General features: G+C 41.3%; 1 protein-coding gene and 1 long non-coding RNA gene across 6 annotated transcripts in view; one reads left to right on the top strand and one right to left on the bottom strand.

Moving 5' to 3' along the window:
• Positions 1-2,799: 2,799 nt before the first annotated feature.
• The window catches only part of heph (polypyrimidine tract-binding protein 1 heph), a 72,651-nt gene continuing 48,194 nt past the window's right edge, over positions 2,800-27,256 (top strand). For 3 of the 4 annotated variants that reach the window (XM_011312157.1, XM_011312155.1, XM_011312154.1), the window contains exons 1-2: positions 2,800-3,785; positions 19,242-19,388. In XM_011312157.1, coding sequence (XP_011310459.1) covers positions 19,308-19,388 — 81 coding nt within the window. In that variant the 5' untranslated portion in view covers positions 2,800-3,785; positions 19,242-19,307. The remainder of the gene's footprint in view (positions 3,786-19,241; positions 19,389-27,256) is intronic. The other variant, XM_011312156.1, reaches the window with a different exon arrangement.
• On the bottom strand, positions 5,758-8,259 carry LOC105270919 (uncharacterized). Of its 2 annotated transcripts, XR_892608.1 has the most exons (4): positions 6,693-8,259; positions 6,471-6,617; positions 6,109-6,319; positions 5,758-5,989 (listed from the first exon to the last, which is right to left on the bottom strand). It is a non-coding gene; the product is annotated as an uncharacterized lncRNA (long non-coding RNA). The 2 variants fall into 2 exon arrangements; XR_892607.1 differs by having other exon boundaries at positions 6,109-6,617.

Here is a 27,256-nt window from a genome sequence, read left to right as displayed (position 1 = left end):
GAGCGTTAGACCGAAATTAAAATGGATGAGACGTGCAGTTCTCCCTGTAAATTAATGACCCCGGGCCTCCTCCGAGTTTTGTTTACTATTCCCTAAAGAATCAAAATGCTTTTGTACGCCCCTTCCGATCCAATTAGCTTTTTTTTTTCCACCCCACTTATCGATGAATCGGAAAATTCTCTCTCCCATCAACATTCAAAGGCCTTCATCTTTGTGTAACGCCTGCACCAGTGCCTTCGCACGTGCCGAGCATTGACCCGGTGCCATCCTCTATTTTCCATATTGAATGCAAATTTTCCGATGCAACATTCGATCAACCGAAAATCCCTATTCGGAATCACCCAACGTTCGTATCAACTTATCATGCAGAGTTGAAACGTCAAACTCTTGTGTTTTAGAGAATGATTTTTTTTTATCAATTTCTATTCATCACAGTGATATAGCACGGTATTCTACCGAGGAATTATGCAAACAGCAGTCACCAGGATAATCGCTTTCCTCAACAGTGCTTTCATTATTTGATGGATCGTCGTGCATACGGGAAATAATGCCGGTTTGAGGTTAAACATCAGGCCGAAGTAGGACAATCGATTCCGGTTACAGACGATGACGACCACATAATAATTATTTTACGTCTCTCGTGGATAAAAAAAATAGACATGGTAATTGTCAACCTCGAATCGCATAAACAACGCCGCAGATTGATAAGTTCTAATTTTCACTACTTGACAATTCCATTAAAATTGAAAACTTTTTAAATAATTTTCAGAGCATATTGCATTTGGCTTTTAATCATCATTATTGTATTACGATATATAATTGTATTATGAAAGCTAAAGGAAGCGGATTGTCAATATTATATTTTAATTAGTTAAACACGTTATGTCCCAATTTTTCCAAGTAATGGAAATCAGTAATTAGGGATTAATTCTTGGGAATTGAAATTTTTTTCTGTAAAGGGATAGTTCCAGTTTAATACGCATGCATAACTGTACGTGACGACGTGAAGGCGCCGCCCCTATAATTCCATATTGTGGAAGGTGAAATAATCTTCCCACACGAGAGAGAAATAACAAACCGGTAATAACAGAGACAGAGAGAGAATCGCGGAAAGGGAGTGGAAGTCAGTGCGCAGAAAATCACTTTTCACAGTCATAAACGCGTAGTGTTTATCTTTCATTCGTCGAGATAGATGCCAACGTTGGTGGTTATCCGATATCTCTGTCTCCCGTCCAATCGATTCAAAATGTGAGCCTGCGAGTTGAAAGAGCTTCTTGAGTTATCGCTAGACACCTGCCGATAACATCTTCGAATACAGGAGCTGGTGGTGGTGGGCAATAGCAAATGTACAAGTCTATAGTTCCACCAGGCAGGAAGTTGAGAGGAAATGCACTAGAATCTCGAGCGGAATAACTGGAAGATGTTGCGATTATTTTTCTAAACAGATAAAGGGAGTGAAATACCAGTAGATCCATATCTACTGTTACACTTCATACCGATAATTATGCCAAGTCATTGAATAATGATGTCCGTAATTAGTTGGGGCATTTGTAATGAACCCGGCGCACTTACCACAAATCCAGAAAATGGGGGGAAAAGACGGAGAATAAAACCTGGAGGGAGAAACTCAAGTCGTATGTGTGAGTCTCTCATGAACATGCCTTTTCTTTTACGTCTCTCCACCCTTGTACAGCAACAGCCATTGCTGAACAACAATATGACGCATGAGAACTCTCCCTCCTGTTGCTCCCACAGGGATCCTCACGCTTCTTTCTCCTATTATTATGCCTGTGGGTTCTCAACTCATTTCCTTTCCACCGCACATTAACGCCAAATTTGATTTGTGTAAAATACGTGCTTTCATCAATATCCTGAGATGGCAATTCTTCCAAATAATTTATTTTCAATATCGAATTAAAAATTCCCCTCAATTTATTTCATACGATCTAAAGATATATCGCCCCACTACTTGTCATATCTTCCATTTTTTTTTCGGGCAAACTTCAAATTTTATCCCCCTGTCATTGAATAATGATTTTGATAATTTTTCCGATTCGATATGCGATATGCTAAATAGAAGGACCCTCTGTTCATTTTATATATGAAATGATTGTTCATATTTATTCGCTTTTATAGCCGTTATTTAACACGATTTAACAAATTTGCCTCAATAACCGAAACCTCTAAATCACCAATATCCAGCTCAAATATTTGACAAACCTGCTAAACCGTTAAATCACACTTATCTCCTTCTCCCACTCTACCATTGAATTTAATTACCACGGTGCCACAGTATCGAATACGCAACAAAGAGAAAAGTGGCTAGCAAACCGCGTAAAAACTTCCGAATCCCCTGAATTCTTATCCTCTCACGATCGTAAAATTCTCCATTTGAATTTCGCCACAGAGCACACCCCACGTCGTGGCAATTTCGTTTCTAGTATTTCATTTCTGCAGTGACGATCATTATCGCAAAATACTCAGCCCCATTGCAAGTGATTATTCACACGATATCCAGCGAATTGCAAGTTGGAGGAGGAGCACGTGTATGTGGGTATGACGGGAGACAGAGAGGAGAAGAGGATAAAAGACTTGAACGGCGGGAATCATACCGATGGAACGTGGGAAAACGAGTCATCCCGAGGATAACCGACGCTTACGCTCGAGGATTCACGAGAAGGGACGAGGAGCGACGAGGAGCAACGAGGAGCGACGAGGAGTAACGAGTAAGAACGAGTCAGTAGTATTCAGCCGTTGCCCGCCGTTGCCGTGTAACCCTCCCTTCCCTTTTAATCGAGTGAGACAGTACCGCAGTGTTTAGTATTTTCATCTCCCTCTTGTTCATCAGTGTATTCCCTCGGCACAAAACCCAACGGCTCTTCCGCCATTTCCCTGCCCTCCCCTTCTGAACCCCGCCAACCACCAACCGACAGCCTGCCGCTCTTTTCTACTCCCCACCATAAAATCGTGCTCCTCTGTTCGTCTCCCCCACCTGCCACGACTCGTGGCAAACTTTTAGCGTCGTTCTACTCGTGGCGTGCCTACAACTTAGCCGCATCTATTACGCGCACTTTTCATCGTCACGACAATATTCTTTTTAACAATTTTTTCCTCCAACTCTCCCTCACTCATTATTACTCTCTGTGCTGCGTTACATCCGATTGCCAAGTGAATATCATCACTGTATTTTTGTTAAAACAACGGAATATCAGTCAAGTTATATTTTTGAAATTACTACGTGATTGCATTGTTCGTTCAATTCGCCGGAAGGAGAACGGGTGAAGTACGTGTGAATTGTATGAATACCAGATTTTTTTTTTTGCAATTGTCTTGATAAAGGAGTGAATAAACGGTTTATGCAGGCGTGTCATAACCTCGAAAAGTTGAGTTGAGTGTAAGTTGACAGACGCGAATCGCGCTTTCCGCCCTGACGTCTCACTTTCTTGATTGTGTGGCTGTGTGAGTTATTCCATCGTGTCGTCATCAGCTCGTGTCTTTCTGTTCAGTCAGTTGAGGCGTCGCTCCGACGAGTCTCGCACGCTTACCAGTATACACGTTCCTCCCCCCCAGTGTACATCATCGAGTACTCTTTGTTTTGTTTGAAATAACATTTTGTGGAGAAATTTTAACACGAGTTGAGCGAATAGACGTCCCCTTGGCGTACGTATTTAGTTGTGCTGTGGAACAATAAAGTTTGAATATTTTTGGTTCGGTGATAGTTGAGTGACTTGTGGAAGAGGACGAGTGGAATTCTAGCATTTGGTGGAATATCTTGCTGTGTTTTGGTACGTATCATTTACTTTGAGATTCTTAATGGTTTGACATTTGATATACTTGAAAGTAAAATTGAAAACCGAAAAAGCCGGTACGCATTATATCCAGCATGGCCACAAAGGCGCATGTCTAGTTTACCAAGCCGATTCTACACGATGTTACGTTTATACATGCGCAACCGCACACATGCTTGGACGCGACTCAAAACGGCTACAACAATGAACGTAATTTTTTTCTTCAACCACTGAGCACGTTCACCTCACAGACAATATTTTTCACCTCCAACAATCTCTCGTTACATTCGATCATCATTCCTTTATTTAGAGGCTTATCTACTGATGAAAACGACTCGAGCATGATAAAAGGTGGAAATTTGGAGTGGCAAGGTCATGATCTAGTGTAAATGTTTGTCGTGTGTCTGTCAATGAATATCTCTCAATGCCGTGAAGAATATTTTCTCATCGCGATTATACTCCGATTGTTCCCCGTGGTTTTTCCCTGTTCGCTTGTTGTATCGGAATTTTTTTTCTCCCAGTTTTTTTCGGCTGAGAGCTATTTTGATGAGGCCACCAGACGTTGAGACCCTCTTATAATGTCGTTGCTCTTGTGCGGGGGCGACTAGGTGTGACTCCACGTAAATTTGCACAGCAGAAGCAACATACACATAATGTCGATAACAAACACGCTAGAAAAGGCGATTTCCAGCCTAGATTGACCGGTCGCGAGTTCCATAGAATCGATATTTCCACTCACACGCAAGCCTGTCAATTGTTCAGAATAGCCATGAACATCCGACTAAAGTTGACGTGTCATGACACGCAACTGATTCTCAGCAATTCCACAACTCCAAAATATCGACCAAAATTATGAAGTGGCGTGACGTATATTATTGTCACGCCACTGCTCAAACCACTTGCATTATTCTTCACGAAATTCTCCCCGTTGTATACTAGAATTTTCTACACCTGGACACGAAAAATTGTCGCCAGAGCCGTGATCCTTTGTGACAAGATTACCTAAGGCTGCGAAGAACAAGCCCTCGCAATTCTACCTTCAACCGGTTTTACCATTCTTTATTTCATCTTTGCTATACCCCAATCCCAACTCATTCCCCTAACCCTTTGTTCTTCCACGTACGTAGTTTGTTTTTATCCCTTCTAGATTTTTCTTTGCGTTACTGCGTAGTTCTTTCTTTATCCTCGAGCCAGAATGTTCCCCTGGAATACTTTCAAATAGGCCTCATCGATGTGTTTGTCTCGTCTCGCTCTCAATTTCTTTCGATTTTTTTTCCTTTATGAGAGAACCCACCGTCGAAGATGAGCTTAGGATCTAAAAATAATCCCTAATTTCACCACCCCCAGACGTGATTAAGGTGATTCAGATCGTTTATAGTCTCCCCAGCTAAATATCTCATCATCGTGTACCGGGAAAGAACACAAATTGGATGTGAAATTTATTGATTGCATTGGAATAACATTCAATTATATCTCCCACGTGGCGTCGATATCGGGAATTGTCACAGAGACCTTGCACAGAGTGCATTCTTCCCAGTATAGAATATCCAACTCGAGTTGTACACGAGATGAAGACGAAAGTACGCGAAATGAAAAGGTGAGAGGAGCAAAAAGTATACGAAGGTGAGGAGGAACGAAGGTTAGACATTAGGTTAGCCTTCGTTCGATAGCCGTCTGGTGTATGTGCGGGATATACCTGGTATCCCCACTATCCTCCTGAAACCTGCTCAAAGATGGGTTGTTAGGTCTTGGAAACCTTCCTTCGTAAAGTTGCCTGCAATTTCTCCCCTCCCAGCTCGTCTGCCCCTGGTTCCCTTCCCTTTCTGTTCGTTTCCCCTTGCCGCCCATCTGGCTGCCAATACAAGGCGAAAGTACGTGCCAACCACGTGGAGAGTCACTAGTTGCGCATTCTCAAGGTTAAACGTTTTGTACGTGTTGCTTTTTTGTGAAAACTTTTATTGATCCCTCACATCCGATAACATTTTTCAATGATACTTGCGCTAAGAGGATTGTCGATTTTTAGCACAAAGCATTACCACTGGTCAAGCAATTTCATCATTGTCACTATCAATTGTTAGGCAATTGAATAACTATTCTCCTCGAAAATACGTGCACGTTGTGGGATTACGATCTTCTGTCAGTAAAAATGAGGAATTCTCATTAGATTTTCCGGGGTGATGAAAATTCCCTGAAATTTTCCCCTGAAATGGAATTAAAGGTGTTGTTTGAATAAGGGCAGAGTGAGGATCAGGTGATTTGCCAAAATACAAACAATCGCATTTATGGGTCTTTAGAAAGTTGGCTGAATTTTTTTTCTTACGCGGTCATGGTCTGTCGACAGTGTCCCTCGTGTAGCCTTGAACGACTGAAACTTGTTTTCGTGAAGAACTCCACGGAACAGTCTATGTCGGAGGTTTGCCATCCGTGAATTTTTATTCTCCCGTGAATACAGAGGTTCGGATTATTCCCCTGTTAAGATCCACGTGCTATCCAGGCAATTTGAAGTGAATTTTCAACGGAAATGTCAGTCTCTGTTTACAGAGGATATAAAACTTAATTGTGACTCTTTATAACTGAAATAAATGATACTACTGAGAATAGGGGAAAATATATAACATGCAAGTATGACCGTTTGACGAGAAACATATTTCGCATTGGAGTGTTCAAAGAAAATGGTATTGCCTTTTCTTGGCTTCACTCTGGAGAACAAGGTCCCCTTTGTCATGGGATTTGCAGATACCTCAGGATTTTCTGAGACAAGCGCATCATCAATCCTCCGCAGGTGCTCTGGTCTCGGACAGCTGTCGGCACATCGAAGGTTCTCATCGACTATGTACACAGTAAAAGTTGAATTTTTCATTCTGAAAGATATTTTTCATTTCATTGGGAGGTCTGATTACTTGCCTCGACGCCATGTGCCTCCAGAACTACGAGAGATGAGATTTTCATTGCTTCCATTCTCTTCAAGTCTCTCAGATGTCATAAAAATGCGCGTATGCAAACAGAAGCAACCGGAAACGAGGAGGAACTCAAATAAACTCAGCAGTCACATCCATGCACCAATTTTTTTTCAAAACCGCTCGAATGCTTTGACTAAAAATTGCAAATTCCTCATCGATATCCCGATAAATGGGGTCTCATCGATTGATGGAATGAGAAAAGTATTTGGTAACCAGAAGGGAGTGTCACTTTATGGGGACCTCATGATGTCGCTTAATGGCTCTCACGTGAGGTTGATCGATCGATAATAATTATAGCCATGGGGAGGACAACTCTTTCATCCGCACCACTCACTCTCTCCCTCTCTTCCTCCGATGTTTTTTATATCCACGATATTTACGGAATTTTTGGGCTCGGACTACGATAATTTTTTATTCTATTTTTTTTGTTTTCATCGCCAATCGCACTCCACCCTTCTCCATAATATTACAAACTGTTTTATTTTTGGCAGCATGGTCGCAGTGTTCCTCAATCGGATCGAAGGTATATTTATATGGCCCCGGGACACACTAACACTCCTGGTCATAGAGTTCGGTTCGTTTTACGTCACACGCTCGAATATTTGTCGGAAATTTCATTCGAGTGATTGAATTTCAATCTTTCGCTCTCGTTTCTGTATCTACGCTTCACAAAGGCGTTTTTTTTTTATTTCCATTCTTCACTCATTCTCTTTTTTTCGCTTTTACATTCATGCACTCAAACGAATTGTTGAGAATACTTAGGGAGGCTACAGCGCATGCGTAGTGCAGAACAAAGAAGTTAGAGTAGGGGCGAAACACAAAACGAGAATAAGGGCCGGATTTGCACATTCCCACCTGCTCGAGAACAATGTGAGCTAAATTTTAGGACACCGTTTGAGAAAAAAAAAGTGAGAGTTGAGGAAGATGGAAAATTCGTACGAGAGTCAATCGGCAATGGAGTGTAATTGATCAGGAATCTCTCACTTTTTCCCCAGTGACCGAAGGCTAGCCGATTCAAGTTTCTGTCCTTCTTCGGGCAGACCTTGAAGCGTACAGTGACATGGTGGGAGATATGTCCATGTGTATGTTTACGTGTGTGTTTATGTGTTGGATAGCGCATGCGTGTCTCTGGAATCGCGTTTGCCTTTAATTTTCTTATTCAACTGCTTTAGAATGCTCCAACCAAATGGTATCTAAAAATTTACAGAATACAGCAACTGATCAACATTCATTGCTTGCCGGAAATTCTCATCAACAAACGGGTGAGGATTATTCACTCGACTACAGATAGTTTCGTCTTCATCAATAAATTCATGTTGTAAAACTAGTTGAGTCATTCGATTGATTCATTCACATATTTTGAAAAAGTTCTATACGACCATTTTCGACACTCACGATTGATGGAACTATTTTTACTATTGAATTTCACTATTCGGTGCGACAAGTAGGTCTACATTGTCTGTAGACTCTGCGTTTAATTACTCGTATCCGTCTTTTTTCATTGAGTTTAACAGCGGGAAAGTCAATCACTACTGGGGACTTGAGAATCACAGTGGTCAAGACATATGCCGAAGTAGATTTGAATTTGTTTATGATGATTTATTGTGTTCGGTGGCCGTTTGAATTGTCAGTGGGCTGATAACACAATTTTCCTGTTGTGCTGTGTTATCCTCAAAGAACGTGAATCATTCGATTGCGAATCAACCGGGAATGGCTCCACTGGGGGGTACTCCTGTTCAGTTTTGCGATTCCTTGCGCTTCAACGAATTCCTTATCCCTCGGACTTGCTCGGTACATAGTACGTATTTCATCCGTTGGGAATTCGGATGAGTACGAGGGCAAATGACTCCCATGGGTTTCATTCGGCCCGAGCCGTCGATATATTCGCGATCTCGCGAGAAGCCGAGATACGTTTTTACCATCACGTACATGTTTATTATACTGATTGACGTAAATACCAAACAATACATTCTCGGGAAAAAAAGACTTGAGGAAATGACATTGTCCGGGTTTTATTCAGTGATGAGCTCATATCTCTGTCTTTGATGGCTGACGTCTAGAGTAGAATGTATTCACTAAAATCAAATTACATAAATACACAGACGTCGTCATTAAGGACATACGAGTCTTTTGAATTTTTTAGTGTTGATGACATTTAAATTTTGTAAAAATAATGTTTTTCATTGAGATATTTGATGATTCAATGTTGGGTGATGCGAGTTGGATTATATTGGCCTCTGAGATATTTGGACTCTTTTAGGGGAGGCAAGATGAGGGGAAAATGGGAAGAAGGGCTTTGGTACTGGGTACGTCCTTTGTACCTAATACATATTACGTCCCAGCAGTATGCCAGTTGACATGGCAACATCGCTCGTCAATTGACAATTAGGTGATCATTCCCGACGGGGGCAATTGGACCCACGCTCTACTACTCAGGCGATTTCGTAGTTTCCTCACGTTTTCTACGAAATTACCCCGGTCACAGTGACACGCACGAAAATGACGAAGCAATTATCACCTGTGAATTCGTGAAACATGTTGTGTATTTGCTATTACTGTCGAAATTCACAATGAGCGGAAGAATTACTCTGATATTCATTGGTATCGATTTTTCTGTCTGAAGCTCCAGTGATGTCCTCCAAATCCTAAAAATTCGAAAATTCTAAAAAGAATTCTAGAATTCGTGGACTTTCGTGGAATTATTGAATTGAATTAGAAGTCGCTTTGCGGAAAAATTCACGGAGAATCCCGTAATAGTGCCGCAGTTTTTTACAATGTCACGTTAAAATTACACGAAACTCTCATAAAACTTCCAGTTAGTAATTTTTCTCCGCGCACAATTCGTTGGCAACATATTTTTCAGGTTCTTAAATATTGGTATTACTTTACTTTTCCTTCAGCTAACGACTTGTTTACTGAAGTTCTGAAACAACCTGCACTTGCTTCTTCTGTATTTTCCTTTCGAACTTTACTCCAAGTGATTTGGAACTTGAGAATGACACGGGGATAAATTTTTGTCGTGGGCTGTACTGAGATACGGATGTTGGGTGAGCCGCGTGTATAGTCTATAGTGGCAAAGCAACACGCACAGGCTCCAAACCCGCAATGGGTATACACGTTTCGCTCTTCAACAAGTGGTGGTTGGTTGGCGACTAAAGAGTAGAGAAAATGTATGAGAAGCGTGTAGAGAAAATGTATGAGTAGAATTTTCAAAACGTTCGGAGGAATCTAATGATCTCCTAATTACCGACCCGTAAGAACTCAGATTTCAAACCCGCGAAATAACCGCGAAATCACGGTGATTTCTCGTCTCACATCCAAGGTCAGGGTTTGGCTGACACGTGTATTATTATCGTTTGGTGATATTCACGCTTGCCTCGTGGCCATAACACGAGAACGAGATCCATTATCAATTGATCTTTTTACGATCGCTGAACACGAAACGTTACTCTCAATGGCAGATTCAATTTTCCTAATAAATCAATTGACTCGCTTGATTGTGTGAATTCGCTCGGTTAGCGGTGGTTGAGTAGATCAATGTTGATTAATTATTCTGGGGAGCGTCGCTGGGAAACTGGGGTATAAAATTCCTCTTTGGGGAATGGTGTTAGTGAAGAAGTGAAAAAAAAATATCGTTGCAACTCGGGGGAACCGGGGCTAGAACAAAGTTACCTGAGAATGGCGAATGGTTAACGAGACGCGAACTCATCGGACGGGACGCCAGGATGCGCCGATTGTAATTCAAATCGCGGCTCGGTATGTGGCCGCCGCCATGTACAGTCACTCTCGAGAATATTGTCTGCTTTTTTCATCCCAGTGGATCTCAAATGCGCTAGTCACTTCGACTCAATGTCATTCAAATTTCACCAGCTCTGAGTTTGCTATCAAATTTTTATTCATTTTTTTCGAAAAAAAAAGTTGTCTTCTCTAATAAATTTTGACGTCTGCCCTTTCTCGATTTTTCAAGCCGCTCGGACCTGATCGCATCCGATCATTGGAAAAAAATCTCACAATTTTGTCGGCAATCGCTTGACAGAATCCAGAATTCCTCTCGATCTATTTGAGGCTCACTTTACGTTTTCATTCGACAGCTATAAACTCCATGATGACGTCTGAGTTTTGAGAAATATCGTTGGACGTAAGGGAGATATTGAAATTTTAGTACTAATCTTTTTTGCATACCTTGATCAGCTGTTAAAAAAAGGTGGAGATAAGAATTTCGATATCGGCCCTCAATTGCAAGATAATTACTAAAGACTTGCGACCTGTGATAATCTACTTTTGTCTTGACGATTCGTTGCTGAATTTGATTTTCTAAATGCGTTTCAAAACTACGAGGTTCCCCGGAATGATATCAAATGTCCGAACGACACAAATATATACTCGCTGTGGATTATTTAATGGTGCAAATAACTTGAGGAACATGTATGATGCACCTAGAAAACTACAAAGTGGTTATCGTTCATGCTCTCTGTGATTCTCGTCTTCCGACAAACGTCGACATTACTATTTTTAGTATACCAGGGACACATTAAGTGCTGACAAAGTTATACAGCTGCCCCATTGATGTGAATTGATTTTATATTCGAGACACTCTTTTTTATATCAATTGCTCCTCTTTTTTATATGAGCTCTCTTCATTTTCTCCTGTACAGTGTACAATAAAAACGCCCTGGTGAGGTAATTTTTACTCAATTGAATCTAAAGACAAGCAGCTCTTTCAGACAAGCATCTCGTAAATTTATCGAGTGATAGAGTCACACCGACCAAGTGTCGAAGGTGTCGACGGGTCTCCAAATCCTAAATAACTGATCGTACCCACGGGAATGTCCCGTCTATAATGCAACTCACCTAAACTCTGTCTCTGTATTTTGTTCATCGCGCAGTCCCCGTTGTCTTCTGGGAAAACCATGAGAAATCTAGTTGGGATATATTCATGTATATACCACATATATATCTATATATATTATATATATGTATATATATATATAGGTAAGCCGTCCATGGCATTACGCATTTACAAAATGAAATTGAGTTCCTCAATCTGCAGCCCACGCCTTGCCAATGTTTTCTTTATAAGGTACCGCGTTTTACCCTCTCAAGTAATTCTTGGCCAGAAGTAATAAAAAAATCAGGCCTTGATGAATGTAGCCTCGTACATATTTAAACTTAACGTATCTCGGGCCATCAAGGGGTTGATAAGAACGAGAAATCATTATCTTTGTCTTTCTAAATGATTGATATCCTTGCTGGATTCCTGGAGAAATAAAAGGTTATGCTTTATAAGTAGTGAATCCTTACAAATGAGTCTGTCTGGAATGGGGCACTCCATTGACCTTGCTATGGGTTTTTTTCCAGTGGATGGGTGAAGCATCACCTCAGCATTGAAACACGAGGTTTTAATTAGACGAGCGCGTCTCTTTATCATCCAGACTCAGCTGCAAACCGTCGCAGCAGGGGTTGCAATATAACCCACCGTGGTTAGGGGGACACCCGTGGTATCATACATCCCCCTTCTATCTTTACCAAACATTGTTCATCCCCTGGGCGAGGTTAAATCCTCTATTCCCATGGTTTTCTTCATTCTCTACCAATTTCACCATTGCTCCCAACGCTTTTCGATATTTATACCCATCAATATTTTTTCAAATATCCGCCGATTCCCTGCGGTGAGTTTTTCGAAAGCTTTTGCAAAAAATTTTCAATCCAGCGTAATCTGCGTCTGCTATTTGATTATTTATAATTGTTAACGGTTTTTTTTCAGTTGGGATTTAGGTGAAAATTCATGCCGTGTAGAAAAGCGTAATCAGAGAAAATCGTAGTAGCAGAAACCGTAAAGACACTCAAGTTCCTATTTGAAAGTTGAATCTTAGGGTATTCGATCTAAGTGTTATAAAATTTGAGATTTCCCCGGAAAGTCGAAACTCTTCTTCAGGAAAATGTTTCTCAAAAGCTTCTCCAAAGCTTGTTTTACAAGCAACCCGTCTGTGATCCATTTATCCATTCTCTCTCACTCTTCCTTTTCCCACTCGCTACTCACAATTATTTCAATCACAATTTGCCACCGAGTGATGGAGAAATTTGACGCTCAGCGACAAGTTTGGGGCACTAAGTGATTGCAACCCCAGGCGATATTATTATCCGTTGATTTTAACGAACATCGTGCAAGCTCCCACTCAATTACTTTTAATTAAAATTCCAAATAGATTTTTCCCAGTGGTAAAAAAAACCACGAGAAAAAAAAACTGGAAGGGAGTTATGTACATATGTATGTGTTTCTTTTCGATTAGTGTAAAGAGCTGTACTCAGCGCTGTGGTTATGGGTCGTTAACGCTTTCTTGGTTGTACCAGGTGGAAATTCAACCTCGATTTTTGCCACTTTCAGACAGAGAATACAGTTGAGACGGTTTTTCCTTTTCTCGCCTTGTCCTAACGATTCACAAGTACCCACTGGTCCTTGTTCAATGACTTGTTGGTACCCCCAAAGTGTCGATCGTATTTTCTCGTAATGCCCAGACCAATTCACTCTACTGCCTCTGAATTATTTCCTTCAGCTCGCGAAATAACTGATTTATAAAATTTATTGGATGGAGAAAAACTTGACTGTTGACATTGCTGGCTCTTTCCACCAACATTTGCCTATTAAAAAGTGACGTTGCACACTTCGGGGCACAAAGAAAAACCACAAAGTTGTTTAACTTGCTCCAGGTTATTGCAACAGCTAATTAGATCGAAATCAAAGCAGAAACTCTTTTCCGGAGAGAATAGCCACGTTAACACACAGCGGCTACATCTCTACCCCTACTTGGAAAAAACAGGAAAAAAAAACATTTTTAGTGAAAACTTTTTTTCTTCCTTTTTCTCAGCTCGTACAATTTTCCCCACTTTTGCAACGTGCTCAGATTTTCAGAGCTCGTGAATTCATGGATAAACTTTTTTTTTTCCCTACTTCTCCCTCCTTTAACCCAGTAATTTTGTATCTTCGGTCCTCGAGTAATTGTGCATGCGAGGCACAGTGCCAGCTAGAAGGGCTAGTATAAACGGAGGAGGGCTCTTGAACCAATGCAGGTGCTCTCGAAAATACCGGAAAGTAATCCAAGTAATGGCACTCAATCGCCAATGGACCTTGAATTAAGAGCACTTCGGAGTTATCGACTTGTAATATTATCGTTTTGAGGCTCCAGTGTCATACAAATATTTTCCCCAAGCCTTTCCTACTTGTTTTCCCTAGTGATCATTGTGCAACCAAATCCCTATCAAATGCATTTCAACCCCATCCCCTATTTTTCCCCATAATCCAGTGGATTTACCCAATAATGGCCGACCAACCCGACTTACTCTTCACTTAAAAGCCCCAGTGATCCGTGTGAAAACTACTTCAAATTCAATACCAATATCCCAAAAATCTGGATGTCAAAGTTTTCCAAAACTTCCAAAGTTTTCCAAAACCGTAACAGGAAAAGAGAGAAAGCAGTAATTTAGCCAAAAGATTTTTTTTTTCTCCTTGTGCAGAGCCTCCTTGAAAAAGGAAGAATAATTTGCCACACAGTCGACAATGGAAATCCACATACGTGAGTTGTATCGACAGTTGGCTCGAGAACGGTTGACGTAATGGCTAATTGTTCGATTAACACCGGACCTAGCTCTCTTCCCCTCGATCGGTAATTATTCAACAAGCTTGCCAGTATGGTACTTCCCTCATCTCCCCTCTCCATTCCTGTACACCAAACCACCTGCTAATTCACACAGCGTCGTCCACACTGTTTTCAAAGGGAATTAACGATGAGTCGACACGCAAAGGGTAAACGCGAACGCAGCTCTGACATACAAGCCGCTTGATCAATGCAAGCTTCTGATGGTACTCTCACTGATCCCCTCACCACCCATCCACCCCCTACCTGCCCTTTTCGCCCCTTGCCAACCCTATTCACGCCCTTTCGCACCCCCCCATCTCCCCCTCCTCGCCCTCCTCGCCCTCCTCGCCCTCCTCTTTCCATTTCGCTGAAACGTCAACTGTAATTTGATACGCAACTGAATTCAATATTGAATCCATCCATTGCTTGGTATCCCAGTGAATTTTCACAGGAATATGCTGTCTCAGATTAAAAATTCAATTGAGCAAACAAATAATTGATGGAAAATTCGTTTGATCTCAGTGGCACTGAGTCAAACAAATACACAATAAAATTGGAGCATGAGGTGCACAATAAATGGTTGACCCTGTTTTTCATGTATGGCAACGTAACGTTTTTGTTTTTGTTTTTCGACTTTTTTTTTATCTTTGTTTTGTTTTGTTTCCTTTTCTTTTTCCTCCTATTTCACTTCACTTTGGTAGTGAAAGAGGAAAAGAGGAAGAGGGAAAACATAGCTGGCAGTCTGAATGAGAACGGTGGATGAAGTGATTCAAAGATAGGTAACTGAGAGAGTGAGGGATAGTGAAATGAGAGGGAGCGAGTGGGTGAAGTGAGGGGGAGTCCTCACAGGCGTTTTCCATTCCCAAACCCTGAGAGCGTTGAATACGCGGCAGAGGAAACAATGGCTGTCGTGGCCCGACTTTTGTAACGCTATCGTCGTTGGCCCGACGATTGAAAAGATGGCGGAGATAACGAGCGAGCCTCTCGTACAGGGGGGACTGGGGGGGAGGGAAACCCGCACAGAGAGGCACTATATCAATGTGAAAAACTTTTTCATTCCCTTTGCCCGCTTCCCTTATTCCACCGCTCGGTTATTATGATTATCATCATTAGAGTACCCGTATAAATAGAATGATTCTCACTGACAAGATACTCATTTTTCTTCTTTCTTTTTTCTTTCTTGTGTCCAACGTAAACGCCAGTCTTGGAAATTCCGCTTTACCTCCGACATCTCCGAGGGGAGTTCTCTATCGTCCGTCTGTGTTGGCAGGAAACAAGAATATTGTCAGCAGCAGGGATTTTTATTTTATTTTCTTCCTTTTTGTTTTCATTATTTTTTCTCTCACAGTTTTTCGTTGGTATCAATCACTGCGAACTCCTCGCTGAGGAAATGCAACCAGTTGATATATTTCCTACTTGACTCACAACGAACGAGATTTTTCCTTTTTCATCGTGCGTATTTTTCCTGTTTTCCTCGTTCTTTTTGCCCCCTTCACCTGGGATATAAATTGCGAGGGGAAAAAAATCTTCTCTCGAGTCATTGAAACGAATGAATGCGGTCTAGAGTATAATTTCCACAAGAATGAAGAAGAATTTCCGATGAAAGGGTCTCTCTTGTAGTGCCCCTGCGGTGGCAATAAGGTATTGCACACTCGGGTGTATTTCTGCCCTTTAAAGCAATCCCCCGTAAATGATATCATCTATATGGTTGCTGATACTAGCATCAGGTCAAAATCCATGATGTCCCCATGTATGTGCATGACACACGGATGAGACACTTGAGGATAGTTTTTTTTTTGTTGATTTTCTTTTATCAGCCCCGATGAGGCTCAATGGGCTCAGTTTTCATTCAATAGTGGTTACTCTCAAAGCGGAGGAACGATAAAAGCTTGGCGAGAATTGAAGTCGCGCTCGGAATTTTAAATGCGAATCCATATAATGGGCGGGGTGAATTGAAGAAAAAGAGGTGATCGAATTGCACTGGGGAAAATTGATGGATTTTAATCAATGACCGATCGGACGCATGAGTGCAATGAAGCTCCATGCCATGAATTTAATCCATTTCCATTTAATCTTGGCTCACGTTTTCTCAGACAAAACAATGAAGAAGGCTCACCACACTTTAAAGTATAAGATGATAATAAAGTTGAAAAATAGGAGAGGGATTGAAAAACGCCGTGTACAGTGTGAGACTTGAAAAATCGTTAATTTAATAATAACTCAGGGGGTGGGGATTAATCTTGAGTCGTCTTTCTCCTGTTATTCCACTTTAGCCTTATGCCGATACCTTTTCTTTACTATTGTCGCCTTCCCCCAGCCCTTTATAAACAATACCACCTCATAAAGAGTCAAGCTCTTTGCCTTATCGAAATTCTTAATTAGGAAAATTTTAATTATGTTTTGAGGCTGGTCGGAGCGGTGGGGTATTATGCGTGGTATTGCTGATTGTTCTCGGTGAGACGGGCATTTTACCTGAATGTACTGAGCGAGATAGAATGTGCATAGAAAAGCTGCACACCTTGGAAACACTTGGGTAGTATAAAGAGGGGGATAAAAAAAATGACAGGAGGGGGTATACTTTGTTCCTTGAGGTACAGTGGGGAATCAAACTACCACTTGACTTATCTCCGTAAGTGTCAATAGATGATATTCCTCGATATTTGAGATCAGTGAAGGAGCAGGCGTGGAAGGGTTGGTAATTCCATCGGTGGCTTTGCCACTGGGACCCCATAAACTAACTCCATTAGCTGTTTAGCCAAGCGCTATTTATTAGGTTATAAAGTCAAGCCCTTCATAAAAGAAAATTGACCGGTCTGTTGTCTGATGCGAGAGGACGTATCCTCTTCGGTATTTAAACAGTTTTTCATGGTGAATTGGCTTTCTAATTGTTCACACAGTCAGTGGTACTCAATTTTGATATTGATGATGTGTATTTATGGGGTGTAGAGACGTAAAATAACGATAAGTGACGGAGTTGGGAATCGGGGCAACAGGTCTCCATGGTCTAGCATCGCTGTCGCGTCACACCAGAATGGGATGCGAGTGGAATCGCAACGTTGTGGTAACGGAAAAGCTTCTTGAAAGTATTCGAAGCACGCGCGGAATTACCTTGGGGATGCCAGGACTCACGGTGCGTGACAGAGGCCATCCCCATCGGTACGGAGAATAATGCCTCGTTGACGATTAGCGAAATGACGGGATCCTCTTCTAACGTCAATGCCTTGCTAATTGTCATCGTCTTTATTCCATAAATTCCTCGACTTCCTGTACGTGAAGTTCCACCTATTGATTTGACCAACAGCAACAGGTTAGTCATCGGTGAGCAACGATGATGAAATTTGATGTTGGCGTCACACGCTCGGTGAACTCTCTATGTCTCTCAATATTGGTTAAAAATGTAAATTGCCCGGACACATACTCTATACTTTGAACCATCATCTCTCGTTTTCGTTTTTCATTGGTGCTCGGGGCATCGCTTTGAGCAACGGCTGTGAAGTATAGGTAATTGAAAACACGCGTTATTCTCCTTCAGTATTCGCTTTAATCCAATATTTCTCGGTCCTCTGTACACAAATCCCGTCACGGCTCTGTCCAACTTTATACAAGCGAAATTTTTGGTAGTTTATCTCATTCAAAAGTTATTTCTGTCATTCACTCGTGTAGTCGTTTATTTATTTGTTTTGGCAAAATTGGGGAGACGGTTCCCAAGAATTGTCGGCACTGCTAAGAGTTCTGAATTTTCCGGAAAAACAGCTTTAATAGAAATATTTATTGAGAATTTTCAACGGTGAAGAGATAAACTAATTCAACATTGATTTAATAGCTGACCATGGAGGAAGGGCTCGTATAAAAGTCGTATAAATTTCTATGTATTCAGGTCATACGTAATTCAGTACTTCTGGCATTGTGTAATTTAATTGACAAAATGGAATTTCAAATGGGGAAATAAAAATTCATACAATCAGCGGTGTGTAATAGTTGAAATGATACCCGTACAGTTGCATTGGGGATTAGGTAGACGTCTCTCGACGCGTGATGACTGCTATGTGGTGGGTCGTGAGCGCGAGTTCGAAACTTAGATTGCCGTCACGTGGAAAACGAGGAATGAAAGGAAGAGAGTGAGAGGTGTTCTCATCTTGCTCCTCTCTCAGCCAATCTCGTTGGATTTCTGCGTGCAAGTGTTGACGATGCCTGGCACCACATACACCAGAGGTAGCTGTCGAGGTGGGGACGAGGGCAAGACATGACCGGCTTTTCCCTCCCTCTCCTGCAGCAAATCCGACGTAAGACCGCCGTGAAATCTCTATATTTCCCTCTCATGTCGTCAGGTCCTCTCGTCCTACCAGCACAAGGGCTCAAGTGCACCGTATCTTCCACTTACACTCGTGTAAATCGAGTAATGGATTAATTCTATAATTGGCTGCTTTGTAATCGGGAAAGCGGTGGGTAAGCACACCAGAAAAGGATATTGTGGGTAACCTATATAGTATTATGTGACGGTATGAGTATGAGAGTTAGGTAAAGGGGTGCACGAGTCCCTAGACGCGGCTCAACTGAGATTCTTCCTACTATGGTACATAGCCCCGGGGTAGTTAGCGGTGCAGCCTGGGCAAATAGACCTCTAGATCCGTTGAGAATAAGTTCTAGATTATAATGCTTCTATAAACGTATACCTTACGAGCCCAACGTGGGTAGCCAGTGTAATTTGAAAAATTCTTTCCAATGGCTGTTTCAACTTTTTTACATGCCTCCATAACCTTTCATTAATCCCTCCCACTTTTTTCATTGTTAGACAATTTTTTGAGCGATTTTTTTATATCTCTGACATGATTATAGCAATTGAATTATTCTCTTTTCAGGGTGGTGTTGTACAGCGCTAATTATTAACAGTGGCTTGGCAATACTGTACCAGAGTTACTGACAGAATGATGATGGCTAATCTACCCCCCGTTATGCTGCCGGCCCTCCATGAATATGGCATGCTGGCACCAACCCTCGGAATAAAGGTATGTTTCAATTCAATTTCAATTTAATTCTTTATTTTTGGAAATATCTCAAAGCTTTATTGGCGTTTGCAAAATCGAAATTTTACTTTTCGGGAAAAGATCGCTGAACCGGCATTTCATCTCTAATTTAATTCCCTCTCGTCCACGTTTATTTCGGGAGCGCCACATCACTTTTTAAGAGGTTTTAAATACTCTATAACCGCTATATATTCAGAGAGGAATTTAAATAAGGAAATTCAAACATTATCAACCTTCCGCACATTGTGCTCTCTGTTTCATATTTTTCCGTCAATTACAAGTAATCGAGTCATAAGCCCCGAACGGGAAGGATTAATTCTTTACCCGAATAAACTGTTTAACTTCAATCATAATTTTATGATAAATTGCACGAAAGGGCACAATCAACGCCGCATGCGATACTTCGTTGCTACTCTGCAAATATCAAAAAATTAATTATAATAATGGTATTATGGGAATACTTGATTAATCGGTGAGGAATTTTGGTGACGAAATTTTTTCCCAATGGTGCAGTAACCGATTGGGTTATTTTTCTTCTCGACAAAGGGGATTATCTTGAGTGTTAATTGAAAACACTGTGGCGTTGTATTTTCGTTGAATTAATGAAAACGAAGTGGTGAAATTTTACCCTGTACTCATCACCGTGGAGGGCATTTCCTAGTGGCACGTTTTACGGTATAACAAAACCATCGTATGTTGGCGGTTTGTACGTGCGTCGTCGATCTCCCAGTGGAATGGTACGCGTGTGTGTTGCCACCATCCCCTCAGGTCTGTGCGGTCCTCCTCGGACCCTCGTTTGCATAGACAAACAGAGGAGGTTTGAGAGAACACACGACGTGCCCGCAACACCGTTGTGGGACCTGTGCTCTGGTACTGGCACTGCCACTGCCACTGGCAGTGTGCCCACCACTGGCAACGTTTATTGTCGTTGGTATACATGTAAATTCACATCCCCATCGGTGTTAATTGTTTTCATTCATTGGTCATTTCGTCGATCGTTAATCATTACCCAATACCATTGGAATTTCAATCATTACCTCCTGTCTCTTCTATTTTACGCTCCATATCACTCTAACTATATCCCAATCATTAATCATCACCAATTAATATATATATATATAATAATATATATATATAAATCATACCATAATAAGGATCTAATAAGATTCCATTACTTCGAGAATGCATGAACTTTCAACTACAACAGTTCGCAAAATTCTCGGGCAATTACCAACATAAATTAATTGTTTTTCAAGTGAAAAGAGTATTGAAAGTGCGGGACAAGAAATTTTATTATGGATTATTCGTTGCGTTTTGTACGAAAAGATTGAAAGACGAAAACATTGGAGAAGCTTCTAGGTTCTTTATATATCGAATCTTTAGAAAAGTGCTGACCACTGAGATGGGTTATTATGGGATGGAGGGCCAGTGGGCAACGGGAAAATACAAGCAGTCCCAAAGAGAGAAAAAAAATAAATGAAAATGGGTTGAGATTCATCGATGAACGATCCATCCAAGTCACAGCGTCAAGAGAGCTTCGCAGACGTACTACCCGTTGGGGCTCAGTGAAAAATTATCTGCACCATCTGAATTTGTGCACATTATGTACCCTTTTTAAAAAAAAAAAGGAGAGCGTGATACGAAAGAGCTGATCATTACCCATTGGAGGCTATTTCAACCTAGAAATTCAGCCTTTTTTTTTATCATGACGCAGAATAAGACACGGAATGGGTCCAGCCATTGTCCGAAATTCCTAGAACTTTTTACAACGCCAGAGTATTTTCAGTGAGAGTTGCCCAAGCGCGTTCACGTCGTTCAATTGGCAGTTAACCTCCCCCCCATGAACGTGAAAACGCATTTGCTCGGTTGTTCAGAGTATAGGCCAAATGGAAAATTGAGTCCTCGTCCAATTTTATTATGGCACGTGCCGGGATCTGTAGGGCGGATATTGTATTGTTGTTTGAAAATAGGGCGGCTGAAAAACAACCAGTGTCCTCCTAATGTGCATTTGAATTCACATTACGATAAAATGGAATATTTTTAATACATCAACATATTCTACCGCAGTATCCACTAATGTCACATTATTGAATTTTAATGACCAAATGATTATAATGAAATAGTCGACGTAAATTGATATGGAGCTGCCAACAATGGCCCCATAGAATAGTGTTTAATTGTATTAGATGAAATTCAAGAGCCGTTTGAACTGTCGAAGCGCAAAATTATCTGAGCTTTAGTAGTCTCTTTGTGAATGTATACCTATCTGGTGTATTTGTATGTACCAGTGCTAGGACACGCACGATTGGTATACGCACAGGCCTTGCTACGCCTGACTGAGTCCACTTCTACTCCTCTAATTCTGTTAGCATCAAACAAACAATTCGGTTACAGCCGTATAATTGTTGGTAATCTCATCCACTAACGCAGTTTAACGGAAAAACTAACGTACCTCTGTAACTCGGCGCATATCCCACCGTCGAGTCACTAAACTCTATTTCTCTGTGTACACCCGCTCGGATGTACACTTGATTGTCTGCTAATTAAGAGTGCGATTGAAAAGCTCCCTCTCTCGTACGTGTATTAAATTCAATATTCCGCTGAATCCCGTATCAACTTTAATCTCACTATTTATTTACTCTTTCTCTCGTTTTTCTTCTCTTTTTTTATTATCATTGAAGGTCTTTTGGAGTGCACTAATCGATAGAGGACACATGGTTTCGTCTTTTCTCCCTCCATCGATAACTCCCACGGCTTTTCATATATCTTTTTCACTTCATAAATTTAATCGGCTTCGGCTTTATTGGATTTCGGGGTATATGGTCTTGTACAGGCAAGTTCACGTTCGAATAACGTCTCCATGTGGGCTCAAGGAACATCCTATGTATACATGGCTCTTTTTTCCTACATCAGTGGAGTGTCTTAAATTTCACTCGGGTCATCTTGTAGTTGCGAATAAAAAACAACCGATGATTAGGGATCACGTGGCAATTCATTTTTTGGATTCTGCGGAATTTGAATTTTTCGATATCGAATTTTCTGACTGCATCAATTTTTCACGATTAGTTTCCATAAATTTTGGAGAAAACTAATCGATGAGAAATTCTGTGCGAATAGTGGATTGTAACTGGTAGGTTGGTGCGATATTCTCGAACAAACCCTAGAACGGAATTCTCTGTGCATTGACCAAAGGGCGAGCGAAACCGTAACTTACCACTTGGTGGATGTAAGTGGTATACATCTGTATACGTATACGAGGAGTGTAGTAAAAGCGATCTCGGATCCAAGAGGGACACAGGGTGATTGTTAGCTTGCAATCTCTGACCCTCTCTCATTGTGTATTCGAATACTCCCATCACAATCCCTTTGGCAGTCCCAATGCCTCTTGTAGAACCCTCGGAGTTAGCCTCCACCCAACCACTCAAGATCTTTCATAAATAACCATTCTTATAGTCTCACGACACGCGTAAAAAATACAGGAGAATTGATGTGCTCCAACTATTGCTCATGGATCAACTTCTGTGCTATACAATATCTAGCCTGCAATGAATTTCAACCTGCTCCTCCGTAATTTATGACAATATTATGTTCAACTTTCTTACCGGGGGCGTTTTTTTTTTCCAACGCTTTTCACTTGATAATTGGATTTTGGTGATGGTTTAATTGAATGTCACGGGAATGCACCGCTCGTGTGCTTTAGGAGGGCAAACTTAATCCTCCGGAATAGTGTAATTTCATGATCTGCATAGTGCATACGCCGGGTAATTTGCCGAAGATGTATGTAATTTGCCCCGAGGTAGAACTCACTCATATCAGATGATATAATTTCAGATATTCGTACTGAATGATGGTAAATATGATTAGCGCGTTTAACCGCTTTATTTTTCATTCGAATGATTAGAGTTGTCGAGTTGTGATACGATGATTTACCAAGTTCTAATTCGGTCCAGTGATTCACAATTGCCGTTAGACTCCTCTCCACATGACGAAATGCCTCCAACAAACCATACCTTTACCCTTTCTGTAACGGGTAAATTAACGAGCTCAAAAGTTTGAAGACACGCATGGTTTGCTCGTGCAAGAAAATTTTACCAAGACAAGTTTCACGGAGGGAGAATGGCAGAGAAGTAAGAAGAAAGCAGAGAGGGAGATGAACGGAGGCTCGAGGGTGAAACTACTGTGAGATATCTACTTTCCCACATCGGCATCCCCAGGGAGCATCTTTAGGCTCTCGTAAGCCATGGCATGGATTAACCACGTTACTTGCGGTATGAACTTGCTGTGGTATACATATAGGTATTGTGACTACGGCAAATCAAGTCTTCGATTCAAATCAGCGGTGAAACCATAAAATTCTTCAAGTAAAGCCTTCCATCTACACTATTGGTCAGTTTCCACCAAATATCCAACATTTTCGTCATGACCATTTTTATATAACTAATCGAGAGCTACAAAGAAGGTTTTTAACAAAATTACGCTATCGTCCTTCAATCCGTAGATATTTCTTTAAATAAGAGAGATGGCGAAATTATTGTAGATATCGTGATTGTAGAACTAATTAGATTTGAGAAAAGAGTTGATTACAAAAATTTGACTATCTCCTTTAGTTTCAGAGATATTTCCGAAAAACTAAGCGAAGCGTTAATTCCTTCTCGTTTTATTCCTTCACTGGAAATTTTCTTTCCGCTGTGCGCTGGGTCAATATAGAAAATATCAAGTACAAGGAAAAATGAGAAAATTGAACATTTTTCCGGTCTGTGATATCTACTCTCTCCTCTGAATGTAAAAAGATGGTTGAAAATAATAGTCTCTGGTCGCGTGTGATCTTGACTAGTACCACTGTACAGTAGATCAGACGGACTCAGTAGTCACAGACTGGCCATAGTTCAACAGAGGAGTGCAATCTCGCCTTCTATTCTGCCTATTTCGTCATTCCTGTTTTCTCCTCCCCTTTTCCATCTCTTCTCTGCGTTGTAGTTGGAAAGATGAAAGGAACGTCTATCCAGTGATAACCTCATCATTTTTTTGTTCCTCTGCGAGAAAAAAGAACTGAAACGCAGGCCAACCTGAAAGGAGTAACGAAAGAAATAAAAAGGGGATAATAAAACTAATGAAAAATGAAAGAATGGAAAAAGAATAAGAATGAGAGTTCGAAGGTCGCAAAGGCACCCAAGCCTTTCGTCCGTTTCCTGCCTGCCCCAGAACGCAGAATCCAAGTGATTACGTCCGAACACTCTTCATTCTTTTTTTTTTTCTCATCATTCTTCTCTTCACCGTGTTCCACTCGTCTTCTCTGGTATCTTGTACCCACTCTTCCCTCGTCATGGCAAGAGTAATCTCCGTTCCGAACAAACACTTGGATCCTTTTTTCCGGAAAATCCCGCGGTCGAAACACCGGAGAGAAAAAAGGAACTGAATAAACATGCGGAGGTGAAAGTGTCTTTGCTGAGTGTTCCGATTGTAACAGAAGCGGAATGAAAAGATTCAGAAAAAAAAACCAAATATTAATACAAAAACACACCCCGAGCTCCACTAATTTTCTACGTGACACGGGGGAGCAGGAACTTTTCACAGGTCAAGTCCACCTACTGGAGCAACTGTGATACAAAAAAAGACGTGGAAAAAAAAGGGAAAAAGGGGGTTAAAAAAGAAATACGGGTGGAAAAAAGAGAAATGTTAGCCCAAAGGCAACACACACCGGGCGCTAGACGAAGCGGTGAATAAAAAGTATGAGGAATTATTAATTTCTTGAGAGAGGGCGAGAGAGGATGAGAGGAGAGTGGAGGGTTGAGGATGGACGGGCTCGAGATTGTAAGCTCTTCTATATATGTGGCCAGGTGACGTCGGTTGAACAGGGTGAAAAGAGACAACACCCGATGGGAGGAGGACAAGAGGGAGATAGTCGGAGATGAGAGTATGCGCGATGATGAGGGAGCGAGAAAGTGACGGACGTGTAGAGAGGAGGAGAGGGCATATGAAGTAGGACAGGGATTGCATGGAGTACTGGTGAGCGAAGCACCAACTGAGTGAGAAGGTGGAGAGGTCGGGGGGTAGTGAGGGAGTAAGAGGTGGAAGGGGAGGAAGAAGAGGAAGAGGGAGAAGGAGAGGGAGAGAAGGGTGATGAGGGAGAGGAGGGAGAGGGTTTCATTGGCGACACGGGGGTGGCGGTGGAGGGGACGGAAGAGGGAGGGTGTGGGAGGTCGAGAGGGAGGGAGGAAAGAGGGGATATATCGGGTGTAAGTACAAGTATATATAGATTTTGGTTGGAAATCGTGTGGTATAGAGTTGGAGGAAGAACGCAGACTCGCTTGTACTCGGGCAACTCCGTTGGCCGATTGGCTGACGGTTAGTCATGAGGGTGGGAGGACGAGGCGGTTTGAAACCCGATGTACATGGCCCAAGCGATCCTCGGCTCAGCTTGCGCGGGTCACCCGGCAGTTGTGTCAAGCTAGGCGATCGAGTAGGACGCTCTTTTAATCGTTCCACCTCCAAATTTCTTATTATCCCAATAACTCAAAATAAAGCCCGCCTATTTGCTTATACATATTGTAACAACGGAACAATAGAGAGAATTATAATAAACTTTAAACACTCATTAATAACGTTATCAACAATCGTGTGCACAATCAAAACAAACAGTAGCGTACAATATAGTTAGTCATTCATAAATCACCTGTCGATAATTAGTATTAATAATCATCTGTATTTTGAAAGAAGGACATATCCCATGTATTGGCGTATTGTATTCGTCATTTAACAGCTGGAAATTGAAACGAGAGCTGCAATTAGTGGGTGCTAGGCGAGGAAAGGGAGGGCGGGAGGTTGAGAGAGATTGATAAATTATTGAGAGAAGAAAAACAAGGAAAGAAGGTACAAAAGGGCCAGCCAAAGATTAATACTTGGGTATGAGAATTGTGGTAAAGTCATACTTATAAATGTACAAATGAATCGTGCGTGTACATGTGAAGATTGTGTGTGACGTGCCTGTAGTCTCAATCACGCCAATAATCCAGTCAACATTGTACGTTGTAATATCCAAGGAATCGGTCTATACGACCTCTCGACAACTGAACAGTGAGTGTCACGAGGAAGATAACACGAACGATTATACCGACTGAGAGGTACGTCACCAACCACCTACCCTCTTCAGATTATATACACACGATTCAGGAGGGAGGAGACGATATTCAATTCATTTCAATTTAACAAGTACACGAATTTTTTTCATTCCATGAATGAGGAAAGGGAATACTTGCTATTTGTCTCCCGATCCGGCCAGAAACTTGTCAATATTCTTCGAGTATTACCAGCTCATCAACAATAATAATAATAAAATCAATTAGATTGATTAATTAGATCATCCTGAAGAGAGGGAATAATTGCACGACAACCAAGACTGTTACTGGAGAAGAGGCTATTAAGAAAATTACAAAATACAGAGAAAGAGAGAATACATTTTTTTTCCTCAATTTTCAATGATAAACGGAAGAGTCGGAGCTTATTGAACATGTGATATGATCAACAATTATACATAATCTTGTACGTATAATATATAAACATATCCACGTAATTTAGTGGGAAAGTTAGTGATATGACAGAAGCTTTATCACATTCTGGATCAATTTTCCTCGTTTCAATCTAATACTAACATCTTCAATGCCGGGGTAAAGCATTTCATATATGTGCTTTTGATTAGAGGAAGAAATTGAAGGAAAATAAAGCAACTGAACGGGAAAAGTGCAGCGAATGCAGTGACAATCATTCTCTGAATATCATCCGTGAATACCTCATCACTTCTACTGCTTGACAATCCCGCTCAATCGCGCGTACAAACACGGATTTTACCCATA

This window comes from Fopius arisanus, unplaced genomic scaffold, assembly GCF_000806365.1.
Source record: "Fopius arisanus strain USDA-PBARC FA_bdor unplaced genomic scaffold, ASM80636v1 scaffold00097, whole genome shotgun sequence".
Taxonomy (NCBI): domain Eukaryota; kingdom Metazoa; phylum Arthropoda; class Insecta; order Hymenoptera; family Braconidae; genus Fopius; species Fopius arisanus.
This window is presented reverse-complemented; position numbering and strand designations above follow the sequence as displayed.